At 36.5% G+C, this 23,628-nt stretch overlaps 2 protein-coding genes across 7 annotated transcripts in view; one reads left to right on the top strand and one right to left on the bottom strand.

Annotated features, from left to right (window-relative positions):
- The first annotated feature begins 360 nt into the window (after positions 1-360).
- Positions 361-6,720, top strand: LOC107698152 (tubulin--tyrosine ligase-like). The gene is made up of 7 exons (XM_016499105.1): positions 361-1,026; positions 1,977-2,055; positions 2,289-2,521; positions 2,616-2,751; positions 2,869-3,138; positions 4,082-4,225; positions 4,498-6,720. Exons 1-7 carry the CDS (start codon positions 858-860, stop codon positions 4,679-4,681), a joined length of 1,215 nt encoding a protein of 404 aa, XP_016354591.1. The 5' UTR covers positions 361-857; the 3' UTR covers positions 4,682-6,720.
- Positions 6,721-7,846: 1,126 nt separating this feature from the next.
- The window catches only part of LOC107698151 (kinesin light chain 1), a 52,190-nt gene continuing 36,408 nt past the window's right edge, over positions 7,847-23,628 (bottom strand). The window contains exons 14-17 of one of the 6 annotated variants that reach the window (XM_016499101.1): positions 22,498-22,659; positions 14,181-14,311; positions 11,660-11,726; positions 7,847-10,231 (exon numbers count right to left, since the gene is read on the bottom strand). In XM_016499101.1, the coding sequence (XP_016354587.1) occupies positions 10,166-10,231; positions 11,660-11,726; positions 14,181-14,311; positions 22,498-22,659 (426 nt within the window). In that variant the 3' untranslated portion in view covers positions 7,847-10,165. Of the gene's footprint in view, positions 10,232-11,351; positions 11,727-14,180; positions 14,312-16,894; positions 17,096-22,497; positions 22,660-23,628 lie in introns of those variants that run through there. The other 5 variants (XM_016499102.1, XM_016499099.1, XM_016499100.1 and 2 more) reach the window with 5 other exon arrangements.

Below are 23,628 nucleotides of genomic sequence, written 5' to 3'. Positions count from 1 at the left end.
AAAAAGTATAAATTATTACATAAGTCATAATTATGACATAAAAGCCGAATTTATAACACAAAAAGTCTCATATCATAATTTCGACTTTTTATGTCATAATTATTATTTACCGAAATATAATTTTTCCTTATATAATTTAGCAGCCTACATAATTTTTGCTCTGAAGATCATGACAATTGTTCCAATATTGCCAAAAAAATTTCTTTATAGCTAAAACAGACTACAACGTCTTTATCGTTAGCAGCATCTGTCGTGCTGTTGAACATCAGCAAGGCTGTAAGGGCTGTAATGTACGTCCCTTATGTGGCACAAAACTACAGTACCCACAAGTCTGTGCGGCGTGCGTGCGTTGGCTCCCAGCGGTACGTCACATCACGAGCGTGTTGGGATAAAGAGGCTTCAACTGGGGATTTAAACTGCTGTCTACTGTCTAGACGACTACAGAGGAAGCGAGGAATTAAATGCGTAGTTATATATTCGACATCTATTCTTGGACTCTGTACTGCGCTAGCCTATTACCGGGCTGTGTTTTAAAATATGCTGTTCATAGACAACCATAGGAAGAGAGGAAGCTAGCGTAGACTGTTAGCTGCGAGAATCCAGAAGGCAAATCCTTCAAGAGTCACACCCTACTATTCACTGCGGGTGACTTCCAGATGCCCGGCCCTGCTTTTCTGTCTGGATCACAGCGCGACTATTTACTGTAAAGATCTCTGTGCAAAAACAACTAAGAAGCATCAAGAAAGTCATGTATGTCCGGTTTCGGTCTACTTTGTTGGGAGACAGATAACGTTAGTCGGCTAGCTAGTGTGTGACCATCATCACTCCTCTGGGCTTTTAGCAGAAGACTGAGGAATATGAGTTCACCGATGTACACGTTTGTTTTGAGAGATGATAACAGTACTGTGTATGCCGAGGTCGCCAAGATCCTCATCTCTGCTGGAAAATGGAAACGACTGAAGAAGGACAATCCTCGGTTTAATTTGATGCTGGGAGAGAGAAATCGGCTGCCTTTTGGACGTCTGGGTAAATGATTTCAACAAGAGCTGCATATTAAACATGCATTGCCATCTTATAACCCCATGCTGTATACATGTTTGCATTGAAAGTTATGAGTCTCAGCAAGTTGTTATAATACTCCTAACGTCTGCATATTTTCAGCACATCGTGCTGTATTGGAGACTTTGGAAAGTACAAGCTGTTAAATTAATGATAACGAATGATGAAACCACTATTAATAATTGAACACTGGACACATCAATGCTGATCACAAAGATTCAACTCTATAATGCATTCGGTAAAACTTTAAGGTGTCCTTGTTACACATGTTACATGTACTTACTTTTATAATAACAATAAATTATGTATAATTACATACAAGTAACCCTAATCCTAACCCTAACCATGTAAGTACTTGTAGTTAATTAATAATACTCTGTACTTAAATGTATAATCACACTGTAACAAGGACACCTTTAAATAAAGTGTAACTGCATTCCTGCTGAGCTGTAACTGTAGTAACATGTAATTATGTTGACATCAACTTAAAAGAATGTGTACTTAAAGTACACACACACACACACACACATATACACACTACTGTCAAAATTTTGAAAAGATTAAGGATTTTCAAGGGTGCATTTATTTAATCAAAAATACAGTAAATCAGTAATATTGAGAAAAGTTATTACAATTTAAAATAACATCTGTTTTCATATACAGTATTTAAAAAAATAATTTATTTCTGTGATGCAAAGCTGTATTTTCAGCATCATTACTCCAGTCTTCAGTGTCACATGATCCTTCAGAAATAATTCTAATATGCTGATTTGCTGCTCAAGACACATTTCTGATTGTTATTTTATTGTTTTATTATAATTGTTGTTGAGTTACAAAATTGTATTTTTAGCTGCAGGACACTGCCTTCACTGCTCAATATTTCGATATTTCAATGTCAAATACAATGTCCTCTACAGGTCATGAACCAGGACTGATGCAGCTGGTGAATTATTACAGAGGAGCCGATAAACTTTGCCGCAAAGCTTCACTGGTCAAGTACGCGGTTTATTTAAAGATATATTAGATGAAAGAAATTCATGTTCAGATTTACTGTATAACCTCAGTTGACTTTAATGAGATCTTTAAAATGATCTTATGAGTGATAATGTTTGCATAATGGAGTGTTGTCTTCAAATCACACTTATTTCCTTTATACCATGTCATAGAGTTAGAAACTCTGCAGTTCATAAGTTGTGAATTATATTTAAATAAGCATGTTCGATGTTTAGGATTATCAAGACCAGTCCAGAGTTAAAGGACTCTTGTAACTGGTTCCCTGAGTCTTACATCATATACCCAACCAACCTCAACACCCCAGTGGCCCCGGCCACCAATGGCATCAGCCACATGAAGAGCAACCCAAAGACAGATGAGCGGGAGGTCTTCTTAGCTTCATATAACTCCAGAAAGGAAAGCGGAGAGGGAACGGTGTGGATCGCCAAGTCATCAGCAGGTGCCAAAGGTACAAATCTCCATCGGTCTAAAATGCCAAGTTTAAAGAAGTGTAATCTTGCTACACGATTTCGTAGTACGAGATTATTGCTCCCTTTGTTCAGGTGCAGGTATATTGATATCTCATGATGCGAACCAGTTGCTTGAGTTCATCGATAATCAAGGCCAAGTGCATGTCATTCAGAAGTATCTGGAAAGACCACTGCTGTTGGAGCCGGGCCATCGTAAATTTGATATAAGGTATGATGAGATGTATAATCCTTCGTGCAGAATGTTTTCGATGTGATTACAGAAAAGCATAGAATTGCAATGCCCCATCCTAATGAAGTCAAAGCACTTATAAAATCTTGTCTGTAGGAGTTGGGTGCTTGTAGACCATCAGTATAATATCTACTTGTACCGTGAGGGAGTGTTGAGGACGTCTTCTGAGCCCTACAACAGCTCGGATCTGCAGGACATGACCAGTCACCTGACCAATCACTGCATCCAGAAGGAGCATTCGCAGAATTACGGCCGCTTTGAGGAGGGCAACGAGATGTTCTTTGATGAGTTCAGACTGTACCTGTTGACCACACACAGCGTTGCCATGGAAACATCTATTTTACCTCAGATCAAGCATATCATCAGGTGCTCCTTCACCTTGTTTTCAAATCTGATTGCATGTGTGCCTGCAAATTGAGTTATATAGGTAGAAAAATAGATTTTTTTGTGTTAGAGATGTACAGTGGGGTCCAAAAGTTTTACTTTTTTACATTTGAATTATTCAAATGTAAAAGTTTTTTTCCCCCTTACAAATCAGTGTCATTATTGTATTACATTGTATACTATTATAGTATTTCTTAATATTTTGAATCGACCTTTATTATTATATTGTTTATTTAAATTCAAATTTGTGTAAATCTATGTGCTTTTATTATTTGTTTTCAGTTTTAGTACTTTGACTTAAACTTATTTTATTTGAGTTAGTTGATGTTTATTTTGTTTCAGCTGTATTTCAATGAACAAAAGTGATCTTTAATAGTTGTAGTCAGCAACGCTGTTGCAAATTACATTACAGCTTACAAATGTCAGTGAAAATTGTTGAGAAATAAGAAACAAGCTGACATGAAATTCACAAGAAGAATTAGTGCAGAATCTTGAATATTTCCTACTCATTTTGTCACTTCTCTGTTTTAAATGTTTACATTTATGCATTTGACTAAGGCTTTTATTCAAAGAGATTGCATTGCATTCAAGGTACACAATTATTATAATTAGTTTTTTTTTAAATCAGTTATTGCTTTCCTTGGAAATCGAACCTGTTACCTTGGCATTTCTAGCACCACACTCTACTGTTTGAACTAAAACTAATGCAAAATGAATAAAACAGATTTTCACTCAGATATTTGCACCCCACTATATACTGGCAATGTGACCTTCAGTAACCAGATGAACATAACATTTAGATCAGAGGTCAATTATAACATTGTTCTTCAAGACTGAGCTCACTGATCCATTACAAAAATGCTTCATTTGAGGATGTCTAACTACCTGTGGTGTTCGTCTGAAATCCTGCGTCTTGTCTCAACAGGAGCTGTCTCACATGCATCGAGCCAGCCATCAGCACAAAGCACCTGTCCTACCAGAGCTTCCAGCTCTTTGGCTTCGACTTCATGCTGGACGAAAGCTTTAAAGTCTGGCTAATTGAGATCAACGGGGCACCTGCCTGTGCACAGTGAGTACACAGTCTCATGAAAATGATCATGATTCTGTCCCTTATTTTCATATCGAGTGGCTTGATGCATTACGTATTCCACATACTGCATGTGTCGCCACAAGGAGTTTTGTGCAAAAAAAAATTGTAATGCATAATTCGCAGCACATTTTAGATAAAAAACTGGCAAATTCATTCATTTTTGGACTACGGTTGCAGTTGCTAAAGCTTCTTTTCCCCCTTACAATTGCTTCTTAAGTTTAATATTGATATTAAGGTTTTCCCGGTTGTAGGAAACTCTACCCTGAGCTGTGTCAAGGCATCGTGGATGTGGCCATCTCCACAGTGTTCTCTCTGAGTGCAGATGCCCTCTCGTCATCTCCTCCGTTCTCCACTTCTCCATCTCTATCCTCCAACTCCTGCTCCTCACCCAAGATCAGAGCGCCCCATCACTTCGGCCCATTTATCAAACTATAAATTGCCGTTGCCATGTAACCCCCTCCCCATAGTCCTGCCCGAAAACATCAACCAATCTAGGAGGCATAAGGGTCTACACCTGATCTTGGGGCTGAGCATACAGGGGATTCATCACTGTCTGAAAAGGACAGAAGGGAAATGAGGTCACCTCTGTAAACTCCTCTTCCTGTTTCCATCCATCATCTCGAAACCCAGAAGAGTCCAGAGAAAGAGCGCGAGTTTCCAAAAGAACGATTGGAAGGTGAGGAAAATCCTGCACATACTGGTGTTGCAGTACCAGGAAACGTGATTTGTTTTTAGACAACAGTCATTTGGGGCTTTAGCACTCATAAAAGTGATTTAAAGACATGAATTTGCAAGCACACATTTGAATGAGGAAGGTGATGCCACTGAAGAGGAGGGTTTACGGTAGCTACTTTCCCCATAGATCTGTTGCGTCAACAAGACTCCTCAGGACTTTTCCAGGCACCTTGATGAAATGGAGAAGAGATTTGAGACTTTAGTGCCTTACATATTCACCTAACTCCCAAAAAGCTTATCTGGCTTTTTGTATGTCTGTATGTGTCCCATCAACTCTATTATCCATCAGATTGTTCTGTGTTTTGTGCTGTTAGCTTCAGCTTCTCAGATGCATATTATGTATGATTTGCAGTGTAGTAGTGTACGTGGTTGTGATGGCTACCAAACAGTATTTGGTAGAAGTAGCAGAAGATAACATGTTTGCATATTTATTTAAAAAAATTTTTTCGCATCATCTTGTTGCTATTCTGTCCAGTGAGACCATATTTAGTCTTCCCACTGATTCTGTTGCTGTTAATACAGACATGTTAGGTCTGGTTCATAATTACTTTGTGACAGGCAATCATGAACATCTGGGAATTGGGGACGCACTTCCTTCTGTTTGTATTGTCAGGAGACAAACACATGAGCATTCACAACTCCAGTAGACAAATTATATATATCGAAATATCCATAATTGTCTATCAGTTTAGTTCACAATAGTCATTTCATTCGGTCCCAGCTGTGTCGAGAATTGAATTATTTCTGAAACAAGTAAACCTTTGGTGGACTGAAATGTTGCATGTCAAAGCATGATAAAAGCAAGGCTCTTTGTACAGACCTAGAGAAAAGTAGGGTTTTTATGTTAAGATGAATGCATCACTTCAACTCATTTTATATTGTTAAATTTGTTTATGCATAAGAGTTGCAAAGATTTGTCTTGATTTTTTAGCACCCAATATGGGAATGGGAATGGCTTTGTGAGTCACTGAATATCATTTCATCTTGGTGTGCATGCAGATATGACTGAGTTCCTTTGGTTCATTGTCAGTAAGCTCTGAATGGATCAGCTGTACACTGTTATGATGACTGTGATGCAAATGACACACAGGCAAGTGGATGTAGAAGAAGAAGAAAGCAGCATTTAGGTGATATATTAACCGTGTGGTAATCAGACATCAGTATTGTTGTTTTGGGGGAAAATTAAGGACTTCAGTTTAAAATGGGTTTAAGCAGTATTACATCTCTTTGAATCTAAAAGAAAAAGTATTGAAGGAAAGGTCTGCCTATATGAAACAATGAGAGGGTCAACAACAGTACGAATAAGAGGAGATCGGTTATCTAGTTTTATTATGTATCTTTGCCTTACTTTCATAAGGTTTGTCATATTTTTACATAGACTTTGCTGTCTTTGCATTGGCTCTTTTGTAAAAAGAGAAAACTGAAGACAGTTGTATGTAGCCTGAATAAGGGAAAACATGTCCATCTAGCCAAAGATGAGTGTGATTAAATATCCTCACTGCTGTCTAGTGAACATTACTGGTTTGATTTAAGTTGTGAAACGTGGGAATGCTGTTTTAATCATGTTTTTCTCTGTATCTGTTTGAAGAAAGATCAATGCAATGTATGTTATTAGTAGTCTAGTTTGCTGTATTCGTTACTGTTGTTTTGACCATTTGAAAATGACAAAATACACTTTTACTATGTTGAATAGTAAAAGCCTAAAAGTATTTAAGTTATTCAAATAAAAGCATCCATCATGTGCAATAAATTTGTTTCCTAAATGCTCAGCATTGTCATTTTGGTTTTGAAAAGCCAGTACAAGTTTAGGACTTTTGAACTTGAGCAATATTTATCTATTACATAAAGCCTGTGTTTATACCTTATTATTATACTCAACATCTCAAAGAAATAGTTCACCCAAAAAATAAATACATTTTGCTGAAAATGTACTCATCCTCAGAGCATCCAAGATATAGACGAGCTTGTTTGTTCATCGGATCAGTTTGAGAAATGTATCATTACATCACTTGCTCACCAATAGATCCTCTTTAGTGAATGGGTGCCGTCAGAATGAGAGTCCAAATACCTGATAAAAACATCACAATAATCCACAAGTAAACCACACAAGTCCATCAATTGTCTTGTGAAGTAAAAACCTGATTGTAAGAAACATTCATCAAGGCATTTTAACTTTAAACCTTAGTTTAAATATCAGTCCATAATAACGCTTCCTCCAGTGAAAAAGTCCATGCCCAGTTGTCCTTTTATATCAAAATCCAATGACACATTTGTTTAGAACGGTTTTGGCTTGTAAATGGTGCTGGATCTGTGCATATTTCTTTCCTGATTCAGGAGACAACTTTTTTTTCACTGGAAAAGCCATATTATGGACAGAGGACTTGTATTTTAGCTGTTCAGTTCTCAAGGCATTAATCGATGTACTAGAGTCTTGTGGATTACTTGTGATGTATTTATCAGCTGTTTGGACTCTCATTCTGACGGCACCCATTCACTGCGGAGGATCCATTGGTGACCAAGTGATGTAATGCTAAATTTCTCCAAATCTGTTCTGATGAAGAAACTCATCCACATCTTGGACAGCCAGCCTGAGAGTAACTAACTTTCATTTTGGGGTGAACTATTCCTTCAAGTCGTTTCTCTTCCAACTATCTGTAGCTGTCTGCCATGTGCTAGAAATGATTTTCTCCTCCCTATTGTGTGCCAGGTAAGATTGTAAAGATAAATCAATACATTTCATCACACACCCCATAAAAAAAGCACATAGAACACAGAACATAAAATACTTAGAATGACCAGGAAAAAGTTATAATACAATTCGAAGTGCCAACAGGGGGAACCAGAACCCAGAAAATCTTACAGGAGTAGAGTACTTCTGTTGTCTTTATTCAAGTATGTACACTTTACCATACGCTATTCGGAGCAACACACATCACCACAAACATGGCAGCAAATGAAGTGTAGCCAGCACAGCGGCAGCCTGAGAAAGTGGAAGATACACGAGTCCAGTGAGAAGTTCAGAATACACACAAATATACACACGTATAAACAACATGATACAAAACATTATGAACACAAATGGTAGAAGACAGAGACAGACAGTAGAAATGCAACATCAACAACCACAAAAAGAAATGTCAGGGTTATATCATACAGGTCACAACAGTCCCTGCTATTACATACTACATACAGGTTTTTTGTCCTTAATTTGTAATGCTATATTGTCTCTTGGTAATATTAATTGTAACTTTCGAGTGTATATTTAGCAATTTAGGGTTACAAAATGTAAAGAAAATAAACAAAAACAATGCAATTGCATATGGATTGAGCATAAAGTGAGAAGTGGGACTGAGCATAAAGTGAGAAGTGGGAGTGAGTGCCACACCAGTAACCCCGTTTTTAAAAAAAACGCAATGACGGCTAAATACAACAAACTGATCAACAGTCAAAAACGCAAAACATAAACCATCTGAAAATCAAATTTGAACATGTGAAAGGCACATTTAGTCCCACAAGTGTGTAACAAAGCTCAAATTAGTGACATAAAACTACTGAATACTCGATGTATAAAAATGTAACTGTAAAAATGTACAAAGATAACCGAAACACAAGCCAAGCAGATATTCCAGCTTTTGTCAGTAAAACATTGCATGTGAGATCAAAACCAGCCAACACACAGCAGCTACCCTATTGCACATCATCACAATGCAGAGCATTAATATGCGTTTTACAGAAAAAAACACTTGTACACACAAGATGAACGAATTACTGCACGAGACAGTAATATATTACACCCATAGAAAGAGTTACATGGAAGAGAACAAAGACAGTATAAACAAAGTCAAGAAGGCCAGTTGAGCAGTGCACTATATTAGCATAAATCCATGACATGATACACTGATATATAGTGGGCTTTTATTTGACCACAGTATTAAAAATTAATATTTACTTCGTAAAACCGTGACCGACATTTGACCTTACAGAGCTCAAATTGTTCTGCTGCCACACTCAAAATCAATAACTTCCAGTCATTAGTAAGAACCTGCCTGAGGCACACAAGGCACACCGCTTTCAAACAGGTACTGTAGTTAAACATCTGGGGGCAGAATTCATGTTCCAGTGCATTTTAATCTGGAGTAGCAGTACTTATAACTCCATGTTAGATAACAGCGATGCTTTACCTCACAAATAACAGAAAGACTTCCTGTTGTTATTGTTCATGAAAATGTGTAATATTCAGTTTACAGGTCAACCAAAAGCATCTATAAACCAAATGTAACCTATTAAAACTGAGGTAATCACCTCAATTTAGTTCTGTAACATGCAAAGGGTTGATAGTGTAACATTATCCTTTGAGATCGTTCAAAGTGCAGTTACTTTGCATAATGAATCCGTTCTTTCAGTCCTGAGATTTAATCCACATAGATCTCAACGGCAGTGTAAACCACTTTAAATTATTTTCTTTTTACTATTTTCCCATTTCTTTCATTATAAACCAGATCCCTTTCCACTTCTCAAAAGCAGTAAGAAAATGTGCATCACTGAACCATCACTCATGTAAACGTAGACCTTCATAAACACGGTGCAGTTCTCTCTTTATCGAGGGAATACGTTTGATTGAATCCATACTTTAGCATCATGGTCCTCTAGTGTAACTCAAGGTATGAACAACATTAAAGTCATCAATAGCAGAATATTAAGTCACAAAGAGGGAAAGTGGTACAAAAAAAACCCCTCCAAACAATTTTATGTCTATAAACACACAAATATGCACAACTCTGTCATTATAATCCTTCATTAATAAAAACAGTCCTATAGTTGCTGGTTTCAAAAAAGCGTCAAAGTACATCTCAAAATAAAACAAAGGAAAATAAACCACATGAAAGCAGCAAAAATGCCATTAGAGTGTCTAGTCTCAACCTGAGCCTGAATAGCATTATCGATTTTCTGGTTTTTGACATTTTCATCATAATCTCAAATTTGTTGTGCACTTTGGTTCTGGTTGAGTTTTTACATCAGTTGTCATTTCTACAGCTAACTTACCAGAAATTAAATACATATACAGAGACACGAGAGCAAAAGTAACCTCTGGAGAAGGTAGTCCTGTCAAAAACACAGTTCACTTCAGCCTGATGATGAGACCTCTAAGTACCTCTCTTCATCGGGACGTCCAACAGCAGACCTTCAATGCGCCAGGTCAGTGTGACTGGAACTCAAGTCTCGCGACTTCCTTAGACGATTATTTCGTTCCTGATGGAAATGAAAAGAAAGAGACAATACATGGACCCGGATAGATCCTGAAGTAAGTTCAGGGTAATGTCACTCTCAAAATCCGTCATACCTTCTTGTAAACTGAATCACTACAAGAAAATTGTATACTGTAGCTTTGTTTTGCAGTCTATTTGACATTTTATACCATTATCAATTAACACGTTGAAAATTGCATTAGCGGACATTTTGCCAGGACACAGAGTTGTGGGAATCAGAGCAAAAAAGACCAAGAATCAATACTAAACAGTAGGGAAGTAGCCATATTTGGGTGAAGGGTGTGACCTGAAATAAGCCCGCAAAGAGAAACAAGAACAGGCCAAGCAATTGTAACATTTTTTTTTTTACAGTATTTCTTTTTCAAACAGGAAGTTGGGGTGGGACATAAAGGGCTTCCTATACTATATAATATGTGAAAACTAGCATGCAACATGAGATTCTGAAGTGCACGTCTAATTGACACTTAACTATACCATAATACGACCACACGACAAATGGCAGTGAAGTGATGCAACTAATGCGTAAGTCACATGACAAAGACTACATACAGAATGTAGAACGTCCAGATTTCATTCGTACTATACACATTCATTATATATATATATATATATATATATATATATTTTTTTTTTTATCAGTCATAAAGTTCATTTCACTTCATTTCAGACCTTAGGTTTAGTTTACGACACAGCTGCGAACCATGATTTGCTACTTGCTAATGCTAGCTGGCAACATGTTTTAGCGGGAAGAGCTCTAGAAAGCATTTTATTGGACAAAAAAGAAAGACTGTACGTTTTAACTGCTAAAATGTTATAAAACTTTTAGGAGTATGTTAGCATTTAGATAGCTGCAGGGCTAACAGACGTGGACTCACAAAAATATATTAAAAATGACCTTTTCATTACATAGTATCCTTAAAAGATAGATTTAGACCAAAGAACTGAACAAACAATTGGAAAAAGATCATCTGAAATTGTTGAGCGTCCTACACACTTCTCTTTAGACATTATAAATGCACTAAACAATGCATCAACTTTAGGATTGTTTCCTAACAAAATGTTTATTTTGTAACCCAAAACCATCAGTGGTTACGAAGGATTTTAGCAAACACGATTAAATGTGTTAGTCTGTGACTTCTGTGAGATCTCACACATTCATTTCATTAATGTGTGTTAATATAGTAAATGATAGAGCTGTGGATGTGTTGATAATAGATGCCCCCAAAAACAAAGAGTATGAGACTGAAAGACTGTAAAGTGACAGATGGGCCAGAAAAACAAAACAAAGAGAGCAGGAGGTACTGTGTGAGACCGAAATGAACAAATATATTCAGTATGGAGACAAGAGCAGGTTGAGTGAGAAACTGAAGAGAAAGCTGTCTGGAGAGAGCAGTGAAGGAAGTTGTCTTACTTTGAGTTCAGCCACAGGTTTATCCGGCTCGTTGAGAACTCCAAGAGAGCTGGCCCTCTTCATGCTGCTTCCGAGAGAGCCACATGCAAGCACGTCAGTTAGGTCAAAGGCCAGGGGTGAGGGGTCACGGTGGGGTTTGTGGGATGGGAATGTGTGGGTTAAAACATGTTAATGCAACATTCACTCAATGATGTTACCTTACAATGTGAAATTAGATAAAAACAGCACAGTGGAAACACATGCAATGACATACTGTGTTATATTATTCATTCGCCATTTAGAGTTTGACAAATCTCCCATTACTCACAAATAAATATTTTTATAGAGAACAAAAAAATGTTTAAATGTCCAGTGCTAACATTATGGCTCAGATATTACAATTCAATCCTCTGTTTATCCTCTGATTTGTCACTTTATTATGTCAAATGTGTCTGTATTTACTCACCCCCATGTTGTTTCAAGCACGTTCTATGTTTCTATTTTTCACAAACAAATTAATAAATTGCATGTAAATGTATTACACCAAGTTTGACATTGTTGATGTCAAAATGCCATTGGTTTTCGGATATATATAACCAAACATGACATGCTAGTTTGAATATGAAGGATGCAAAATTATTTTAAAATAGTCTTTTTTATATATATATATATATATATATATATATATATATATATATATATATATATATATATATATATATATATATATATATATATATATATATATATATATATATATATATATATATATATATATATATATATATATATATATATATATATATATAGTTGTTGGGCCACTTTTAGTTTTTTTTGTATGCTGTTTTCTTGTCCTTTCTGGAGATCGACAGGTAATAAAATCATTCCTGTTTGAAAAGACATGAGGGTGAGTATATGATGGCAGAACGTTCATTTCTTGGTAAACTATTCCTTTAGGACTGAAAAAAATGGTTTTTAATAACACCGCATACTAAACATAATTTTTATAACTAAAAATTATATACTAAACAGACACGAAACAGGACCTGCAATGGACCGTTTTCACATTTTCAGGATTCTCAGATGCAGAATTTGTCATAATTGGCTACATTTCTATACGTACAGTGAACTGGAGACTAAAATAACATTTTTTTTTGCCTTTCTCTTTGCTCAAATAGCGAAATAAATGAATAAAATAAAATCCATGATAGGAAAAAAAAATATTTTGAGATATCATGGTGGTCAGAAGGTAATATTACCCAAAGTATAGTGTTACAAATGTACATTCCTTTAAAAAATGAAAATATAATAAATTCTACATTTACTATATTAACAACAGTGGGAACGTGTCACAGCCTGCAAAAAGGGTCACTTGTAAAGGGAATTTCAAACAATAAAAAGAAGACCTTTGCCAGGGTGTTGGTAGACAAATGGTATAAGAAGATGAGAAGAGAGGTTAAAAAAATTGGGTAACACAGTGAATGAGACCACAAGACAGAAAATGGAGGAAACAGGCATGCAGCAGACAGCAAATTTGCATGGAAATGTTTATTCAAAATGAAACAAATGTACAACACAGCACAGAGAAATAAAAGTCCTCAAATAAAAAAACAGATCCAAGCAGACATGAAAAGGCATCGAGAAAAGCCACCAAGCAAAAAGGCATAAAATAATCATAACACTGGCCAGAAAATAAAGTTAAAATGCAAGGAATAAATAAAAACATAAATTGCATTTTACAGGGTAAGGAGAGAAAGTTAGTCACATCTGGCAAATGAAATGCTACAGGAACCCCAGTAACAGACACAGGTGCGTCGACCTCAACACACTGCATCATAATGTCACCCGTCACGTTAGATGTCAATTCAGGGTTACGCAGGTTTGTACATGTGCAAAAAATAGTCCAGTTAATAAAACAAGCAAATCCCTTCATCCACTTAAAACTGGGTGAGAGAGAACTTCGCATATACCGGCCGAGGACTTTCCTTCAATATAACGTCATCACAATGTGCAAAATCCCATCTCCATGTAGTAAACCTCCCCACACATTAAAGAGATAATTCTATAAATCCCTTTTAAAAACTTTGAGATGGGAAAAATAATTTTTTTTGGTGTCATCCAGTGTTAAAAGAATAATTCAGATTGGGACATTCACCTTAATTCGCTTCAGCCTTTCCATATTTACAGTCCCAATGACCCTTTAGAAAGCCTAATGACATCATTCCAGACACATATCTGGTGATACAGATCATTCTGTCCCTCTAGGATCCTAAAGCTCTTTGAGATCTACTTCAGAGTTTAGTTAAAACTCTAATCAAAAAATTTGAACACTGTCTTCCCAAAAGTCTGACTGAGCATTTCCCTTCCCCAGTTTTTAAACCACAAGTCAGTCTGCTATTCCAGTGTATGTTGTGTTTGAGGTTTAATGGTCACAGTGTCACGCACGCCTGCCAGCCATTGTTTAGTCCGTAGTGGGAAGGTTTTGGGATATTGGAAAGGGGAGGTTTGGTCTGAGAATAGGGAGGGAAGTGGTGATAGTTACCCCGGGTTTTTGGGTTCGTTTTCTCGTAAGCTGCCTCCTTTGAGCTTGCGGACCAGTTTCTCACTGCTGCGCCGGATAGAGGCCCGCAGTTTACTAAAGGAACCGCTGCGCTTCAGCGAGCCCGAGCCGTCCTGTGAACAGAAAAGCTACAGCATCAAACCACATACGCTCATTTGCACATTAGTGAAAGAGGGCACCGTCCACTGACACATGCTCATTATTAAGCACACTCAGGCTCAGTGACCACTTGCCTGCTTTTGTAAAAATGGTCCTTGGGGGTGTTAGATTTAAAGGGACAGTTCACCCAAAAATGATGTATGAAAAATTCTGCAAGTTTCTTGTTTCCAAACCATAACCTATAAGTCATATAGTTATATGATGAACAAGACTTGGATTATTCCACTTGAGTCGTATGCGATACTTCACAATGTTTTTATGATCTTTATAAAGCTTGAAAATTTTGGTTGCATGGACTTTCAATGTATAGACAAAAATAGTAAGAGAATATTAAAAAAATATTTTCATTTGTGTCCTCAAGATGAACTAAAGTGGAACAATAGGAGGGTAAGTAAATGACGACAATTGGGTGAACTATCCCTTTAAGGTTATTTCCACAATAATATTACGAACCATTTAACCTTTCACCACAAATGGCTAAATTCCAAAGCGTAAAAAAAAAAATGGACCTAATTAATTTACCTAAAATGCTGAATCTCTTGAATCTCTTTAAATATGGCTTACACATGACCACAGCTAAATTTTTGTTATTTTCATATTTCTAGAAAGAATAAACAGAGTCCTTATTTATCTTAATTTACAACTTCAGGAAATTTTCTCTTAACAAATTTAAAAGTAGAACAAAAACGAGATTTAGTTCGAATTTAAAGCTAGTTCAAAATGGATTACAAGCATATTTAAATAAATATGAATAAATATACAAACATATTTACCTTAAAACTGTATAGAGACTGCACTCACAAAACAGCAATTTCTAGCTTATGAAACATTTGATGAGCTGAGCATAACTAGAAAGATTTATATTCACTACAGAAATTGAAATGCAAAATCCCAATTTTAAAAATCCTTCAAATCCCAATATTTGAAAATTTCCTATGATCATATGAACCCTGAAATATCCTGTGGGCTCCCGATACTGCAATCTTTACCACAGTCTGCTCTGCTGCGACCTCTCACCTTTGAACCCTGAGCATGACTATTCATCCAGGAAAGCGAGGAGGGGTTGATGGAGTGGGAAGGAAGGAGAGGGCTGAAGAAGATGCAACACTGACCCAGAAAAATCATGACCAACACCTCCATTAAAAAGACAAGCTGTTACAGCAGTCAGACACAACACATCCAACTCACAAACACACACCAACATCAGGCTTCAATATTTCACCAGAAAAACACACACATATGCATTCAAAAACAGATGAAGAGAAAGAGCACACAGACAGAGGCTGTGGTGAGCAAAGTCAGTTTTATTAGAAGTTATGAAAGACACAAGATGCAACAACACACCAGAGAACATGTTAGTAGGAGAAAGAAAACAAGAGCATCAGATTCTACAGACATGCTTCTATTCGTCCTATCTCATCTACCTCTCTAGTGTTCTACTACAGTGGTCACAATAATGGTCAATATGAAATGTTTGAAAAAGTGTGTGGAAAGCAAGACTTTGTCTATACAGAAGCTGAACAACACAGCCATGCCAACTTCAATACAAGAGAAGCTCTGTTCACAGCATTTGTGGCATAATGGTGATCTGCACCGCATATAATTTTAGTCTCATCCCTCAGTTTATTTTATGTTTTATGTGTTATTTCACATAACATTTTTATATATAGTCCACAAGACAAAATAGTCATTTTCATAAATTAAGCTATATTCTGCAATTATTCTATTGTTTTGTCTTCAGACTTGTGGCGATACTATTGAAACCTTATATATATATTATATATAAATATATATAATATAATATAATTTCATCATAATTGACATCATGCCAAAAATGCTGTTGTTTAATTTGTATTGAACCCAGAACATTGCTTTTATTTAGGATGTACAGTATGTTAAGCACAGACTTTAGAGTAGGCTTTGTTTTAATTATCTTTAATATACTCTGGCTAAGGTTTATTCTTAAGTTCTGTCTTCCATTAAAGATTCATCTCATGTCGTTCCAAATGTGCGTGTATTTTCTCGTTACACAGCTCTTTTATACAGACTTGGAATATAATGCAAGACATGGACTATTTTTTATGGTAGCTTGACAGATATAGTCAATATCAAGAAAAAAAATACATTTGTGTTCAGTGGAGAAAAACAACAGCGAATAGTTTTGGAACAACATGAGGGTGAGCAAATAATAACAGCATTTTCATTCTTGGATGAACTATTGCTTAAACACAAAAGCAGCTGAATTAAGACAATATAGCTGAGATGAAAATTCCAGTCAGTGTTAAGAGATGGGAAGGAAATAGAGGATAGTCCCTCTGGAGTAATTGAGCAGGAAAACAGAGAGTGTTTACTAGGAGAGAGAGCTTTATACAGCAGGAGCTCTACTGGAAGTTAATTAGAGACACAAAGACATAGTGGCAGCTTACATCCCAGATGAACAGACAAACAGTTAAAGAGACTGACAGACAAGAAGAGATCTCTCTATTGACATACTACAGACTGACAGATTATTATAGTGCTGCGAGATAGAAGAGAGACTTAGTTCAGCTTTGACAAGAAGGAAAGGCCAAGGATCTTGGCCGGTTGGGCATGCTTTAGCCCACTTATTGCCCACAGGAGGAGGAGGAGGAGGAGGAGAAGGAAAGGTGCCGTTCGGAGACGAAAAACAGAGAGGGGTGAGGAGGGCGTCCATCATGCAGAAGGTAAGTTCAACAACCACAAGGCATCTGGAGTTGCACCTGCCAACCACACGAGAAAGAGAGAGAGAGAGCAATGCAAGAGGAGGCAGAGTAAGTACACACGGAGGAGAGAGAGGTTATAGAGAAAGAGGAACAGAGACAAAATGTTATAATATTAGGGAGGCTGAAATTGAAAGTACAGAAAATGAAAGAGGGGAAAAAAAAGAAAGATATAGGAAGCGAAACACAAAAGATGGGATGGCAGTAACGACTAAAACATACTGTATGCAAGCAAATTAACCCTAATGCTCGAATTCATGTCACTGGGTTCTAAAATGCGCCAGTACACACTTGTCTTCTCCCTGTATTCTTAGAGTTGCCACAAGGGGCGCTATAGCAATAAAGCAAGCTGTCTTCTTCTATAGTAGGGGTCACCAAACTTGATCCTGGAGGGCCGGTGTCCTGCAGAGTTTAGCTCCAACTAGCTTCAACACACTTACCTGGAAGTTTCAAGTATACCTAGTAAGACCTTGATTAGCTGGTTCAGGTGTGTTTAATTAGGGTTGGAACTGAACTCTGCAGGACAGATGACAGTCTGATGACCCCTGTTCTATAGTCTGTTTACTCTTCTAGGTCAACTACTGTGATGGTGAAGTAACAGTTCTTGCTGAGGAAGTTTGATGTTTAATACGAGTGAATACTTCCCACAAAAAGCAGCATTTCGAACAGGGTTTGCAGGAACAAGCCTTAAACCCAGAAACAAGTTGGTGTTTTTGCTCTTACAGTTCCATTATCCTGAAAGGGATAGTTCACACAAAAATGAAAACTCTGTCATTAATTACTCACCCTCATGTCGTTCTAAACCCTTAAGACCTTTTTTTCATCTTCGGGACACAAATTAAGATAGCTTTGATGAAATCCGAGAGATTTCTGACCCTCCATAGAGAGCAATGCAACTGACACGTTCAAGGCCCAGAAATGGAGTAAGGACATTGTTAAAATAGTCCATGTGACATCAGTGGTTAAACCTTAATTTTATGAAGCTTTGCGAATACTTTTTGTGCTCAAAGAAAACAAAAATAATGACTATTCAATCATTTCTTCTCGTCCATGTCAGTCTTCAACACGTATTCATGATATACCACGACGCATGCGTGTGGTGCTGCTGACGCAGGAGCTGGTGTTCTGACGTATAAAATTACAGTTGAACCACTGATGTCACATGGACTATTTTAACAATGTCCTTACTACGTTTCTGGGCCTTGAACGCGTCAGTTAAGCCACTTTTCCACCGAAATTACCTGGAACAATTTGTCCCAGGAACTGTTGCTGTCCCCCAGACCTGTTGCTGTCTGCGTTTCCATCGCGGTGGAACAATTTGTCCCAGGAACTTTTTTTCCTGCAGACTTGCTGCTGTCTGCGTTTCCATCGTGGTCTAAAGTACCGAGAAGATTAGGCTAATAGTCTGGTGACGTAGGTCAGCGCACGTTTCTCAATACCAAGTACGCAAATTTCAGACTTGCGTCCTCAGTCCAATTCGACTTCGGGAGTGTGAACTACGTCCGGTAATTCTACAAACAGCAGCATACGTCAGTCAGCTCGCCTTGGCTACTGCAATTTTCCTCACTGTATTTACAATAAGACGAAATATGATATCAAACACCACTGCCTCCTTTTGTTTTCATTTAAACATATTAATAGCCACAGAAATGTAGCTCAGGCAATGTATATAGCCTACATTACAATGAAATGAAATATATCAAACAGTATTGCCTCTTTTTATTTTCATTTTAACATATTAATAGATTAATAGAATAAAGACCAAAGATTACCTGTTAGATTTACCCAAAACAAATTATATCTTATGTTTAACCACTAAAGAGACATCAGAGCCAGCGGCAAATGTCAGAAGGACTAGCCGAGGTGAGGCTGCTCTTGTCGGGATACATGATACTGAGCGCCCGCTGATCGCATGGAGCTCACGTCTCCGAAATCAGCGAAACACATTTCTACTACATTCAGAACTACATTCTCACCTGAAATACTTTTAAAACTACATTTCATGACACAATAACAGTAATATTTTGAAAATTATCCAAATAAATGGTTGTTAAAATACAATGCTGTGTGAACACAACCAATCAGCATGTTTAGCGCCCAAGTCCCGCCCCGAAAGTTCCGGACCTTTGAAAAGTACTACCTCGCGAGCAGGGACTTTCTGAGGGGCAATTTTTTTTACCCGGAACTTTATTTAGATCCTGGTTCCTGCGGTGGAAACACACCGAGTACCGGCCCAAAGTCCCTAGTTCCTGGGTAAAGTTCCTGCGGTGGAAACGGGGCTTTAAATTGCTGTCTATGCAGGCTCTCAGAAAGCTATTGGATTTCATCAAAAATATCTTCATTTGTGTTCCAAAGATAAACAAAGGTCTTACATGTTTGGAAGGACATGAGGGTGAGTAATTAATGACAGAATTTTTATTTTGGGGGAATTAACCCTTGAAGTCAATGGGTATTTTGAATGATTTTTGGTAAAATGCCTGAAACACAACACAAGCTCAATAGGCTTTCATGCTGTTTTTGGGTGTCTTGAAAAAGATGGTTGGTAACAAGGGGCGAAATAAGACTGCAGAGATTGTCTGGGAAATTAAACGTCATGATGCTAAAAAAGTAAATTCATCTACTCAATATGCTGCTTTTACAGCCTCTTTGTGTTTACACTTGCACCCTTGCAAGCTATTCAAATGCAACTTTCCAACTTGTAGATTTTAGATAAAGAGATAGAGTTGTTAGAAGCTTAGTGATGGTGATGGTAAAAGTTGTATGACCATGGTCTAGTTAATTTATAACCAAACTGTAGCTTTTCACTTCTGGCAATTAAATTTAAGCTTCAAAGTTGTGTTTATTTGTCAAGATCTTAAAAAAATAAAAATAAAAAAAAAAACCGTGCAAGAATCGTAAACTTTTGTTGGTCACAGATCTTTTTTTTCTGCAATAATTCAAAAGCGAATGGAAAAAAATATTATCAGCTTTTTGTCGAGAGAACCAGAGAGATGCTAACTTCCGATTCTAACAAAGTTGTGTTTACAAGGTACCGGCTGATAAATGTGCCTTTGAGGATGATACTGAACTGTATTTGCCAGGTTTTTGGCATTGGTCTTTATTCAAAGGTTGGTACCGTTTTTGGCTGTAACATGCATTTGCAATTTACTGCATTCGTGTTTGCATTTGCGTATAGTATGTTATTAAGTCAGGAGGGAACATGTAAATGGGTATTAAAATGAGCTCATCCTGAATATACTCAGAAGAACCAGACAATAAACAAGGCATAAACAAAGCAACTAAAAGCTGGAAAAAAACAATGATCCAAAAGAGAAAGCAAATCTTGCCGCTATGATCACACATAGGATCATGTGCTTATTTTGAGGAAAATGACTGACCGAAATAAATTCAGCATAGTAGTTTTATTTAGAGGTCTAAGCCACAGGCTGTTTTCCATGAGCCCATTCCATCAACTTTGTGCACGGTCTAAAAATGGCACACTATCAACCCTGAGGACCCATTGATTTGTGCAAGCTGATACATTATGGACCTCAGATTTGGTTGGGAGAGGCATATGAATAGATGAGGACAATAGCATGAAAACGGGCAGGCAAGAGGTAGAAAGCAAGAGGAGATTTTACAAACACGCATTCACAAATAGGATTAGAGCAGGCATTGAATGAGACAAATCAGAAAAACACACACCAGGAGTACAGAACACACAGCCCACGCCAACATGTGAGTGACCCCAACATGTACGTCAATGTGAGATTTTGCGGATTATATCCTATGTGTGTATGTGAGCGCCTGTATATGTAAGAAAAATGTTTGCAAAAGAGATTTAGACAGTCTAATAGTACAGTATATAGTGAAGTCCTCAGCTATATGCGTGTGAGAGAAAGAAACAAGGACATGTAAGCAAGAAAGACAGAAAAGGGAAATTCAGGTGAATGAGGTCACAGCCAAACCAGCTTGATGGGAGCCACCCACAATCTGAGTTGGGTGGGTTCTCGCCAGGGGGGATGCTGATTGGTTGTCTTGGCACTATGGTTACTGTTGCTACAGCAGCATAAAAGTTGTGACTCAGAATTGCAGAGAGACTACAGCAGAGGTGTGATGGTCAAAACAGCAGCTACCTTAAAGGAGAAGAGTTTATATTCATCTAATGAACTGTTACAAAAGAAAAGTTAATGAATAAATTCGGTTTTAGATTTATGATGAGTCACATCATTCAGTGTTCATTAAACTTGTTGAATATTTTTAAACAATTCATTGTATCTGGCACAAAATTAATTGTTAATAAAAGGGTGTTTAAAAAAACAATTTTTTTCATAAAACAGGTATATCAATAATTAATTTTTACTCTCTACATGTTTTCATATATACACACATATTTTATATAAATACAATTACTTAACTTATATAAATTAAAAATGATCAAACATTTATACTCTTGAATATATAAAGTATATGAATACACTACCACTTAAAATTTGGACACACCTCTTATAATAATAATAACACAAAATTATAATTAAATAATAACAGAATGTATTAAATGTAATAATATAAAACTAATTTTATTATTATTATTTTTATTGCTACTATATATGTATATATATATATATAAACATTATAATAAACAGAATCTGTTTACAAAATTAACTTACAGCATTTCTGCATAACACTTTAAATCAAACAGTTTTAAATAAATTCAGTCAAGTGTCTCCAAATGTTTAACTTTTAGTGTATTATATATAAATGAATATGTATAAAAAGTATGTACTAAATATAACAGTATGTACAATGTTAATTCAGGGTTGAAAGGATTAATAGGGTTTCAAGTCAGGCTACTATAAAGCACTACAGGCAAACAGATCAGACACTCAGCATGAGGACTATGACTGCAACATGTGGAGTCAGAAAGTATAAAGAGTAACTCTAATCCAACACTATTTGAACCTCAGAAACAGGCCTGGAAATGCCCTCTTGAGGGTCTTTCCACATGCCATTCTTAGGTTTGTGAGAGCAACAGTGCTGAACTGACTTTGGTTACTTTTATACTTTTGATACTAAACCCCATACAAGCCACTGTTACCAATCAATAGTCCTCTAATCATATAAAGACAATATAATTAGCTGCACCTAATTTCAGGTTTGATCTGCTTCCAGTGATTCATGTTCCGGTTTCAAATTAAGCGTTTGATCAATGCACTGGCACAGATGCAAATGCATTATTCTTCATGTAATCTAATTCTGGATGTGAGGAGGGGTGGATATATTCAGAGGCCTATGAGGAGCTTCATTGTGTCCTGTCTGGTCAGAATTACAAGCCTTTCACTGTATATTTCTGCCTGCCAGGACTCTGAGACCCACGGGGCATTGTAGTGTGTGTGAGGCTGGGCGGTGTGTACTGTACTTACCCCGTTCCACTCCACGCTCATACTCACTTCCTCTCCTCCGTCAGGGCCGCTTTCGTACTTCACCGTGTCAGAGTTCAGGCTCTCACGGCTCCTCTGCTTCTCTCGTACTTCAGGGTCTCCCAGCACCTCTGCCACACGCTGCTTATGTGCCGTGTCCAGACCCTGCAGGAAGAGAGACAAGACAACACGCTGAAAATCAACAAATATGATCTGAAATCTTTTTCTAACATCCAACAACCTATGAATCTAATTACCTATTTATAGAGAATTACAGTGACTCTATATTCTATTAAATCCTTAAAGTTGTACAGAGTACTTTTATGACATTTATAAGGCACTTTTTGTCCATTTTTTAAGCTATATATCACCATACATGTTTGCTGTATAGAAAAGGCATTTTAAACATTTAGAATAAAGTGATATATTTCACACATTTTATTTTAAAATAAATAAAAAAAGAATAATAAATTAAATAGTGACAATATCTAGTCAAGTTTTCTATTTTATATATTTTAAAATGTAATTTATTCATGTCATGGCAAAGCTGAATTTTCACATAATGCTTCAGAAATCAATCAAATATGCTGATTTGATGCTCAATAAACATTTGTTATTATTATCAATGTTGAAAACAGTTGTGCTCCTTCATATTTTTGTGGAAACACTGACATACCACCATTCAAATGTCTGGGGTAAGTAAGGTTAAAAAAAATTATACTTTTATTTAGCAAGGATGCATTATATTGATCAAAAGTGGCAGTAAAGAGCTTTATAATGTTACAAAAAAAATATAAAAAATGCTGTTCATTGAAATTTCTATTCATCAAAGAATACTGACACAGTAATAGGAACCATTATTAATAATTGAGCACCAATAATAATTATTAATAATAACTATTGTTGCCATCATATGAATAAATTACATTTTTAAATACATTCAGATAAAAAAAGTTATTTTAAAATGTGATATTTCACAATATTACATTTTTTTATTGTCTTTTTTATTAAATAAAAGCCTTGGTGATCATTAGAGATTTCTTTAAAAAAAAAAATAATTAAAATGTATATATATATATATATATATATATATATATATATATATATGTATATATATATATATATATATATATG

This window comes from Sinocyclocheilus anshuiensis, unplaced genomic scaffold (genome assembly GCF_001515605.1).
Source record: "Sinocyclocheilus anshuiensis isolate Anshui unplaced genomic scaffold, SAMN03320099.WGS_v1.1 scaffold1734, whole genome shotgun sequence".
Taxonomy (NCBI): domain Eukaryota; kingdom Metazoa; phylum Chordata; class Actinopteri; order Cypriniformes; family Cyprinidae; genus Sinocyclocheilus; species Sinocyclocheilus anshuiensis.
The sequence above is the reverse complement of the archived record's forward strand: the minus strand, read 5'-3'. Positions and strand labels throughout refer to the sequence as shown.

Bases quoted from the DNA above. Each gene is read 5' to 3' on its own strand.
- LOC107698152 (XM_016499105.1), top strand. From the start codon at position 858: ATGAGTTCACCGATGTACACGTTTGTTTTGAGAGATGATAACAGTACT. The intron at 1,027-1,976 runs GTAAATGATTTC...TGTCCTCTACAG, and splicing joins GCTGCCTTTTGGACGTCTGG to GTCATGAACCAGGACTGATG. The intron at 3,139-4,081 runs GTGCTCCTTCAC...TTGTCTCAACAG, and splicing joins CAGATCAAGCATATCATCAG to GAGCTGTCTCACATGCATCG.